Raw genomic sequence first — 10,711 nt, 5'->3', positions numbered from 1 at the left:
TTGAGTCAGATTTTTAAATAAATTAGTATGACAATGAAAATAGAAACACAATCCAATATAGTGGTTGTACTTAGTCCAAAAAACACCATATTAAATGAAAGTGTCACATTCTTATTTCATTACATGATTTTAACAAAAAAAAATAGATATTTGAGCCACATTCTCACGAAATTAGTAATAAAACAGTAAAAAGTTCCACTCGACATAATATTAAATAAAAGTTTAAAATTAAGTGTTATGTTCGCCTTTCATTCATATGACCAAAACTAAAATGGCAGTTAAAAGTTAGTGTAAAAAAAAAAGAAAAAAAAAGCAAATAATCACTAATAATTATTATAGTGAAGACTGGTCAGTTCAATTTTCATTAAATTAGTAATAAAAGCAAACATTCCATTATAGATATTTTAAGTGTACTTTTAATTGGAAAATAAATAATGAAAATGGTTTTATCCGTTTGACCAAACTAAAATTCTGCCCAAATAAATGCCAAATCAAGCACTGTTACGATGAAATAAATTTTGTGTTTAAACAAACAGACAAGAAAGTAGACATTCAGCTAGTATAATTATGATTATTATTATTTTAAATTAACGTTCTAATCTTGATAACAAACTGGCTTCCGTTTTGCTGCGTACCGCTTCCTGTTTCCTCACGTGACCTGGACAAATTCCTTCAGGTCACCTGATTGGCTGCTGAGTCGTCGGCAGAGCTTTTTCAAGAGTCGTGGCGAAAGTTCTTCAGGATATTACTTGAATAGTTCCCCATTTTAACAGCAAAACGTGACAGCGGTTATTTTGCGAAACATTAATTCATATCCGCCATGCTTGTGCGATCCTTAACCATTCAAACCGCGAGGCTGACTTCTTCCTTGACTTGCTGACAGCCACTTCGCTTCTACTCTGCTTAATTAACTTCGGAGGTGAACGTAAACATGGCCGAAAAACTGACTTTCTTTGCGTTGCTGTTGACCGTCGGTTGCCCCGCGGCGTCGGGCTCCAAGCAGCCGCACATCGTGTTCATCCTGGCGGACGACTTGGGCTGGTACGACGTGGGCTACCACGGTGCGGAGATCAACACGCCCAACCTGGACAAGCTGTCGGCCGCGGGGGTCCGCCTGGAGAACTACTACGTCCAGCCGATTTGCACCCCGTCCAGGAACCAGCTCATGACTGGACGGTATCAGGTGAGACACTTTAGTGTTTTGTTTTTAGATTATTAATATTTTATTTTATTTTATTTTATTTTATTTTATTTTATTTTATTTTATTTTATTTTATTAATTAATTAATTTATTTATTTATTTCTGCCATTTTGTCAAATTACCGTACTGCTATTTTTACCAATTTTATGATCATGTGGTAATTTTTGCCTCTCTTCTTCCTTTTTTTTTTTTTTTTTTTTTTTTTTTTTGGTTGTTGACATTTTTTGTTGTAATTTTCTGGACATTTTATGGTAATTTGGGTTTTTTTTGTTTTTTGTTTTTGGACATTCTATAGTTAACTTTTGAACGTTTTTTCTTTTTTTTTTTAATGTAGTTTCTGGCTTTTTTTTTTTTTTTTTTTTTTTGACATTTTTTGTTGTAATTTTCTGGACATTTTATGGTAATTTGGGGGATTTTTGTTTTTTGTTTTTGGACATTCTATAGTTAACTTTTGAACGTTTTTTCTTTTTTTTTAATGTAGTTTCTGGCTTTTTTTTTGTTTTTGTTTTTTTTTTGCAGTTTTGTGTACATGGTAATTTTCTGCATTTCTTTTGTTTTTGGAGTTTGGGCATTTTATGTTCACTTTTTGTACATTTTTGGGTGTTTTAAAAAAAAGCTTTTTCATCTACCTTTTATCTCTCTTTGACAACTTACAAATTTGGACTCTGTCATTTTTTTTTTAAATTTAATTATTCCTTTTTAACATCTAGTTTTGTAATTCCTTCAAAGAATATGTTCTCTAAAACAGTACAATTAAAAATAAATAAAATAAAAATCATTTCTGCTTCCACCAGTTTTTTTTTTTAATTTATTTATTTATTTATTTTTTATTTTTTAAGAGATCCACAGGCAGGTTGCAGACTCTTTGTTTAGTACTACTATTTTGATTCGTAGTGCTTTTTGCTGTCTTGGACTTTTACTTTTAATAAGTCTGCTGTTAGTACAGTTTTGAACTCATTGTAGTTTTTTTTTTTTTTTTTAAATTCAAATTTCCCTTTTGAATGACAAAATCATCTGTTAAAAAGTGGTATTGAGCCTCAAGCTAGCATCGGAGTTAAAGGTTGTGGCGACAGTCGTTCGTTCCCCTTTCAGCAGCGCGTTGCGTGTTTGACTTTGGCAGATCCACACGGGCATGCAGCACCAGATCATCTGGCCGTGTCAGCCGTACTGCGTGCCGCTGGACGAGAAGCTGCTGCCCGAGCTGTTGTCCGAGGCGGGCTACGCCACGCACATGGTGGGCAAGTGGCACCTGGGCATGTACAAGAAGGACTGCCTGCCCACGCGCCGCGGCTTCCAATCCTACTTCGGTTCGTACGCGCCTCGTCTTCCTCCCACGTCGCCGTGCTACTTGTTCGCTCAACGGGTAACTTAATATAATATGTTGTCCAGGCTATCTAACTGGCAGCGAGAACTACTACACGCACATCCGCTGCAACCCCATCGCCGCCCTCAACCTGAGTCGATGTGCTTTGGACCTGCGGGAGGAGGAAGCGCCCGCCCCGGGATACAAAGGCGATTATTCCACCGAGCTGTTCAGCCAGAGGGCCGTCGGGATCATCGGCAAACACGACCCCAAAAAGGTGACACGAGCCTCATTAAGGTTTTTTTTAGTAGTGATAGACCGATATGTTTTTTTCAAGGCCGATACCGATCCAGATTATTAGTCGTCAAGGAGGCCGATAACCCATATTTCAACCCGCTATTCATTTGCAGTAAAATAAAAAAAAAAAAAAATCATTTTCTTTTAAACTATATTGACAGATTTGTTCAAAAAAATTCTAACAAAAATGACAGAGCTTACAGGGTCATTAGCATGTGTTAAGCTAAATTCCATCCATCCATTTTCTTGACCGCATATCCGCTCACAAGGGTCGCGGGGGGTGCTGGAGCCTATCCCAGCCAGCTCTGGACGCTAGGCAGGGGACACCCTGCACTGGTCGCCGGCCAATCGCAGGTTAAGCTAAATTAAAAAAAAAAAAAATAGCCATCCATTTTCTTGACCGCTTATTCCTCGCAAGGGTCACGGTGGGTGCTGGAGCCTATCTCAGCTGGCTTTGGGCAGTAGGCGGGGGAGACCCTGAACTGGTTGCCAGCCAATCGCAGATAATAATAATAATAATAATAATAATAATAATAATAATAATAATACTACTACTACTACTACTACTACTACTACTACTAATAATAATAATAATAATAATAATAGGGCGGTACGGTAGTCGAGTGGTTAGCACGTCCGCTTCCCAGTTCTGAGGTCTCCGGTTCGAGTCCAGGCTCGGACCTTCCTGGGTGGAGTTTGCATGTTCTCCCCGTGCCCGCGTGGGTCTTCTCCGGGTACTCCGGTCTCCTCCCACATTCCAAAGACATGCATGGCAGGTTAATTGGGCGCTCCGAATTGTCCCTAGGTGTGCGTGTGAGTGTGGATGGTTGTTCGTCTCTGTGTGCCCTGCGATTGGCTGGCAACCAGTCCAGGGTGTCCCCCGCCTACTGCCCAGAGCCAGCTGAGATAGGCGCCAGCAGCCCCCGCGACCCTTGTGAGGAATAAGCGGTCAAGAAAATGGATGGATGGATAATAATAATAATAATAATAATTAAAAAGCAAGTAAATCGATCCCTAAAGATTTCTACTGTAAATAAAGTTTTCTAAAATTTCAACATAATTTCTTGATTTAATTTTTAAAAAACTAAAAACTGCAGGGTTTTTTTTTTATGAAGTGGAAATTTTAATAGATCCATAAATGAAAAGTTCCCTGCATCTCACTGAGTGACAAATGCATGCGAATGTAGCTCGTTTGGGGTTTTTGTTAGGCTTCGTAAAACATTTCAAAAGATCTTTGCGTTGAAAAATTGTCTGAATGTGTTCTAAATGTGTTTACGACAAGTGAAAAGTGACTGTGAACGTCTTACAATTCCTGATGAGAACCCCAAATTCGCTTCGTTCGCAAGTATTCCCTGCTCAGTGAGATACCAGCCTTATCGACCTTCAGATTCAAAAAATGGCAGATGCCGATATTTGTCAAAATGCCCAATATCGGCACCGATAATCGGCCCGGCCGATATTCGGTCTAGCTCTATTTTTTTAGCCTAAAAAAATATGGCTTTATTCTCAAATTAAAGTCATTTTGTTTCTCTAAAATATACTTAAAAAAAAAAAAAAAAAAGTGTTCTCAGTATAAGAATCTGTCAAATATATGACGAGTGGATTGTAAAAGGTCACGCGCTTGTGTTTCAGCCTCTCTTCCTGTACGTGGCGCTGCAGGCGGTGCACGCGCCCCTGCAGGTGCCTGAGCGCTACGTGGCACCCTACGCCTTCATCCGAGACCCGCATCGCCGCGCTTACGCCGGCATGGTGGCGGCCATGGACGAGGCGGTGGGCAACATCAGCCTGGCGTTGAGGCAAACCGGACTTTGGGGCAACACTGTCCTCGTGTTTTCCACAGGTACACGCACACACACCTAATATTATGTCTCGCTTTTTTTTTTTTTATTATAATCCAAAGGAATGACTATATTAATAACATAGAAAAAAAAATGCAACTTAAGTTTCAAAGTATGATGCTTTAGTAATCAAATGAAAAGAGTGCTTGCAGTACTCTGCACGTCCAGCAGAGTGCAGCTCAGAATGCTCAATAGGTTTGAAGATGGCGACCCATTCATAAAGTGGTCATTAAGCACTCAGGTGGAAGTATTTCAAAAAAAAAAAAAAAAAAAAAACTCTTTCCATCTGGTAGCCTTTCAATCAGGAGACATTGTCATAAAATAAAAAATCCGCCTTGAGCCTTTCAGTGTTTATCAGCTGTAAACACCTGGAACCACACTGACGACTGTTAAGGATTATTTTCAGCACATCTTGGACATTTAAAGTGTGGTTACAAAACAATGCCGTGAAGGGGAAACAGTTCGCCTGCGGTGGGCTCAGGTTACTTTTTCTTTTTTTTTTTTTTTCTGACCATTTTATTCTCTTTTTGTTTTTTTGTTTTTTAGATTTGTATAACTAAGAATGGTAATTAAAAAAAAATTAATTGAAAAAATATGACTTTTTTTTCTCATAATAAAAATAAATTTACTAAAAAATGTAGACATAATTCTAATCTATTCTATTGTCAAAATATTGCACACATTTTAGTTGAAAAAATATGCCTTGACTCTATTCTGATAATATACAGGACTGTCTCAGAAAATTAGAATATTGTGATAAAGTCCTTTATTTTCTGTAATGCAATTAAAAAAACAAAAATGTCATACATTCTGGATTCATTACAAATCAACTGAAATATTGCAAGGCTTTTATTGTTTTAATATTGCTGATTATGGCTTTTTTTATTTTATTTTATTTTTTTACTTGGTCTGAGGAAATATTCTAATATATTTTAGATAAGATATTTGAGTTTTCTTAAACTATAAGCCATAGTCATTAATATCAAAATAATAAAAGGCTTGCAATATTTCCGTTGATCTGTAATGAATCCAGAATGTATGACATTTTTGTTTTTTTAATTGCATTACAGAAAATAAAGGACTTTATCACAATATTCTAATTTTCTGAGACAGTCCTGTACACATTTTTTTCTGGGAAAAAATAACAACTTTATTCTCATTTTAGTACACATTTTCTTTAATAGATGTATTTATTATTATTTTTATTGTGATTTGGTTAAAACGTAATTCATCCCCCAAAAAAATACAACTCGATTAGAATTTTGAATAATGATATGGTGTTTTAAAAAAAACAAAAACAAAAAAAAACTACGTCAATATTAATAGTTTTTCCCTAAAAATATTCTCATAATATATATATATATAAAAAAAAAAAAAACTTGGAGTAGACCCACTAGCATTCCGCCTCCCCTGACCTGTGTCACGGTTGGGTTCTTCGGACAGATAACGGCGGCCAGACGATGTCTGGCGGCAGCAACTGGCCCCTGCGAGGCAGGAAGGGGTCGCTGTGGGAGGGAGGAGTCCGCGGCGTGGGATTCGTGTCCGGCCCGCTCCTCAAGCGGCCGGGCGGCGTCAGCCGGGAGCTCGTCCACGTCTCTGATTGGCTGCCCACGCTGGTGGGACTGGCGGGGGGCAGCCTCAACGCCACCAAGCCTCTGGACGGATTTGACGTTTGGAACGCTATCAGGTGACGGATGCTTCATCGTGTTTATCAACTCATTTTCTCACAAAAACGTATAAAGACGTTCTGTTTTATATGTTTCAAATGTGCCAAAGACGTATTTATACGTTTTTTGTTTTGTTGTTATGCTCTAGAGCATACATAAGGCTTTGATGCAGCCTCTCAACTGCAAAGAACGGTTGAAAAAAATGGTAGTTATTACACAACCTGCCAGCAGGTGGCAGCAGAGTAAAGAAGATCAACCAGGACCATGTTGCAACAAGCTGTTTTTCCCACTATTTTAAACAGATTTGTGAATAATGATGAAACTTAGCTATATTCCAATGCTAATTCCTGCAGAACGGAAACAGATAGAAACATTTTTTTTTCTTGATGAAAGAAGAGATTTTAATCTTTCTTTTGGTGGGTTCCATGTTTTTCTAGCAATAGAACACAATATTCTGTGGGCCTTGCAAAATCAGTCAGAATCCAGTAAAACAGCCGGAAGTGAAGGGGATTGTATCTGTGAAAATGGCTGCGAGTGAATGAGTTAAAAGAGGGATTTGATTAGGATTGAACATTGCAATGCCGTTAACGCATTCACTCTGCGCCATTTGCACAGAAACAGTCCCGTTTTACTGAATTTTGACTGATTTTGCAAGGCCCACAGAATATTGTGTTCGATGGCTATAAAAGCATGGACCTACCCCAAAAAAAAGTATGTTTCTATCTGTTTCCGTTTGGCAGCAATTAGCATTAGAAGAGAGCTAAGTTTCATCAGTTTTCACAAATCTATTCAAAATTGTAAAGTAATTGAGGTTTTTTTCTATATGGCCCTGGTTGATCTCCTTTGCTCTGCTGCCACCTGCTGGCCGTTTGTGTAATAACTATCATTTCTGCAACCGTTCAAAGCCTTCTGTATGCTCTAGCATGAAAAAAACAAAAAAACGTATAAATACGTCTTTGGGACACTTAAAACATGAAAAAAAAATTTATTTACACGTTATCGGGAGCAAATGAGTTAAATGCAATTATCAAATTGCAAAGGCTATAATTTTGGGGGACAAAACACGGGAAGAGGACCCTGAAAAAATAATTGCATTAAAAAAAACAAAAAACTATTCCTCCTCATTTGGATGGCGTTTAGATTAAATTTGGATTTGAATTTTTGGGTGACGTTTGGCTCGATACACATCCCGGAATTCCAAATTACACGAGCCGGACATTCCGCACTTCTCCACGTTTGTTTTTCCTTCACAGTCCACTTTTTGACGGACGCTTCTTTTTGCTCGCTTCCTAAATGCGGACGCGGGCGAAGGAGGAGGTGAAACTGAGTGTCACCGCACCACAAAGTGCTACCTTGCGTCTCCCGCCGCTCCGCTCCCATTGGCCGCCGCGCGTCAGCTGACCGCCGCCCGCGCGCTGCTTTCTAATTGGCCGCAGAGAGCGAAAGCAGGCGGGCGGCTGGCGGAGAGTTATTTGTGTTATCAAGACACTGCGGTCGGTGCGTTTTTTTTTTCTCTCTGCGGTGACGGGCAGCTGCGCGCTTTTCGATTGACACGTGCGTGTTTAACACACCTCCGTTTATATTCCAGCAAAGGCTTTGCCTCGCCCAGACTGGAGCTGCTGCACAATATTGACCCGATGTACGTCGAAATGGCCCCATGTGAGTCCTGACCACAACTCTGACCTCCACCCCGCCACAAACTGTTCATATTGCGGTGGAAAACACGGCGCTGTGTGATATAATTAGATAAAACTCTACTCACCTCTTTGAAAACGAGCGGCAATGAGGTAAGACGTATATCGTGGTCTCCGTGCAGGTCACGGCTCGAAGCGTCTGCGAGCGTTGGATGACGACAAAGGAGTCTTCCGGTCCGGCTTCAACGTGTCCGTCCACGCCGCCATTAGATCCTCCAACTGGAAACTGCTCACGGGATACCCAGGTGAGCGCCTCGTGTGTTGCCACAGACAACACAACAAAATATATTCAGATATCGATTTACTCTTAAAAATATTCTATAATATATAATAATAAAAAAAAAATCATGGTAATAATCGAGTTAGTCCTATCGTGCAAAAAAAAAAAAAAAGCCACACACACACACACACACACAAAAAATCTCATTGTATGTGAAAAAAACTAAAAAAGCAAAAGAAAATTTATCATTTCATGCAAAAAAAAGCAGAAAAAATATTTATCCTTGAGGTTTGAAAAAGCTAAATAAAAACACTTTAATGTGGAAAAAAATCCAAAGAAAAAACAAACAGTGTAAATCAGGGGTGTCCAAACTTTTTCATTTGAGGCCCACATGCAGAAAATCAGAAGGACGCAAGGGCCACATCATGTTATGAAGAGAAATTGTGTTTGTGTCCTAAAAATTGTACAAATAATGTATTTGTGCTTTTGCATATTTACAAAAATGCTACAGTGTATATAAACAATTGTATTTGTAATATGGCAGTAAGGTTATTATAGTTTGGGAATTTTTCATTTTAGTTAGTTTTTCTGTCACGGGCCACTGAAAAATGGACGGCGGGCCACAAATGGCCCCCAGGCCGTAGTTTGGACACAGCTGGTGTAAATCATTTGAAGTGACAAAGCAGTTTGTCCTTTTAATGCGAAAAAGGCAAATAATCTTATGATGGGGAAAAAAAGAAAAAGAAAAATGCATTTAATCCTTAAAGGTGGAAAAACTGAAAAAATAAACCCAGAGATTATCTTCTATTCCAACAATCCAAAGAAAAAGCCAAACCCGTTTAATTCATCCTTTTGATATGGTCCAGGTTGCGACATTTGGTTCCCGCGGCCGGGCCGCAACGTTTCCTCTCCGCGGCCCGCTGAGCCCCTCAAGCTCGTGATGCTGTTCGACGTGGAGAAGGACCCCGAGGAGAGGGACGAAGTGTCGGCCCTCTACCCCGCCGTGGTCGAGCGCCTCCTGGGCCGGCTCAACCATCACCAGCAGAGCGCCCTGCCCGTCCACTTCCCCGACGACGACCCGCGCTGTGACCCGGGCCCCTCCGGAGTCTGGGGACCCTGGGCCTAGATGACCGTCGGGGATTTCTATGCACTTCTTGGACATTTTAAATGGGACATATATGCAATCTGATGATCAGTGATTTGATCAGTTGATATTTGATACGCTAGAAGAGAAAGCATCCGCGATAGCCGTATTGGGACTGATCTGATGCTGGGCTTTGCTGCGTCATCTCATTTAAAACAAAGAAAAGAAACGTTAGCAACATTGCTAACGTTCCTTGGATTCAAATGACTTGGCGCTAAAGCGTTAGCGTGCTATTTGTGAGGAATTTGACATGTTGTTCCACTTTGGGGAAATCATTTGCCAACCTGGATTTGGGAGTGTGAGAAGCTAATTTTCCTTCGACGTATATGCTCTTTGAACCTTGACCCCCCTGGTTTTTGACCTCACCAAGAAAAGCCCCCTCCCCCTGACGCCTAATGCAGGGCCAAGCGACCTTTGAACTGTTGTGTCAACAGGAGGAGACCAACAAAAAACATTTAAGAAACTTTTAGGAAAGAGAAATTCTGTCAATTTGTCTCAACCCCCAAAAAGACGTCCACCATCTTTTTTTTTTTTTTTTAAGTCAGCCCAATGTCATTTAATTTAGCAACATGAAATTTGGTAGACATGTCTATCATAAGTCAACCTAAAAAAAAAAAAATGTGTCAAGAAGCCATGACGAAAGAGAAAGAGGACGTCTGCCATTAGGTTCCAAGTGGCCATTTTAGGCAAATTTTTAGTTCCACCTCGAAGTTTTGTCCAATTGCTACCAAATAATTTTTACCATGAAACTTGCAAGTACCAGCAACTCCATTTTGAAAAAGAAGACAAAGCGCGAAGCAGATGCACTTTATTTGCTTGAGTGGGCCGCAAAATGATGTTGGCCCATCTCAGAATGTTAGCTATCCGCTCAGCTGTTAGCCGCCCCGCTAAAAAGGTTAAGACTCAGATTGAAACAGAGACGGCTGCCTCACAGAGCCAGACAACAACAGGGAGTGCTCAGCTGCTTTCAGATATTTACGCCATCCTTTTGAATAGCAATAAAAAAAAAAAAAAAAGTATGCTTGTATATATGCTGTAATAAATGGGATATACGGGTATTGATTCATTTATTTTAATAATTTCTTAAATAATCATTGACTTGTAATGTTTTCTTTTTCTTTTCTTTTTATTTGAAGAAATTAATTGAATTACAACGGGTATTTTTATTAATATTATTACTCATGTATTTTTCTGATTGGCTACTTACAGGCAGCTCACTTTTTGATTGGTTAACAGGAAACGATTGCTCATCTGTGACTTTCAAGTAAATGATTTTTTTTTTCTCCCAAATAAATCAAAGTATATTACAGGTAGTTTCCTCTCTTATTATACTTTAAAACAAAATCA

At 39.3% G+C, this 10,711-nt stretch overlaps 1 protein-coding gene across 1 annotated transcript; it reads left to right on the top strand.

The window, feature by feature from the left end:
- The first annotated feature begins 671 nt into the window (after positions 1-671).
- arsb (arylsulfatase B) lies at positions 672-10,673 on the top strand. The gene is made up of 8 exons (XM_077498081.1): positions 672-1,183; positions 2,322-2,508; positions 2,591-2,781; positions 4,434-4,641; positions 6,083-6,326; positions 7,895-7,965; positions 8,123-8,245; positions 9,087-10,673. Exons 1-8 carry the CDS (start codon positions 932-934, stop codon positions 9,344-9,346), a joined length of 1,536 nt encoding a protein of 511 aa, XP_077354207.1. The 5' UTR covers positions 672-931; the 3' UTR covers positions 9,347-10,673.
- The last annotated feature ends 38 nt before the right edge of the window (positions 10,674-10,711 follow it).

The sequence above is a fragment of the Festucalex cinctus genome, chromosome 15, assembly GCF_051991245.1.
Source record: "Festucalex cinctus isolate MCC-2025b chromosome 15, RoL_Fcin_1.0, whole genome shotgun sequence".
Classification (NCBI taxonomy): domain Eukaryota; kingdom Metazoa; phylum Chordata; class Actinopteri; order Syngnathiformes; family Syngnathidae; genus Festucalex; species Festucalex cinctus.
The sequence above is the reverse complement of the archived record's forward strand: the minus strand, read 5'-3'. Positions and strand labels throughout refer to the sequence as shown.

What these genes read in the sequence shown, in the direction of transcription:
- arsb (XM_077498081.1), top strand. Translation starts at nt 932, where the DNA reads ATGGCCGAAAAACTGACTTTCTTTGCGTTGCTGTTGACCGTCGGTTGC. An exon ending in CGGCTTCCAATCCTACTTCG is followed by an intron (nt 2,509 to 2,590) that starts GTTCGTACGCGC and finishes TATGTTGTCCAG; the next exon opens with GCTATCTAACTGGCAGCGAG. An exon ending in ACTGCTCACGGGATACCCAG is followed by an intron (nt 8,246 to 9,086) that starts GTGAGCGCCTCG and finishes GATATGGTCCAG; the next exon opens with GTTGCGACATTTGGTTCCCG.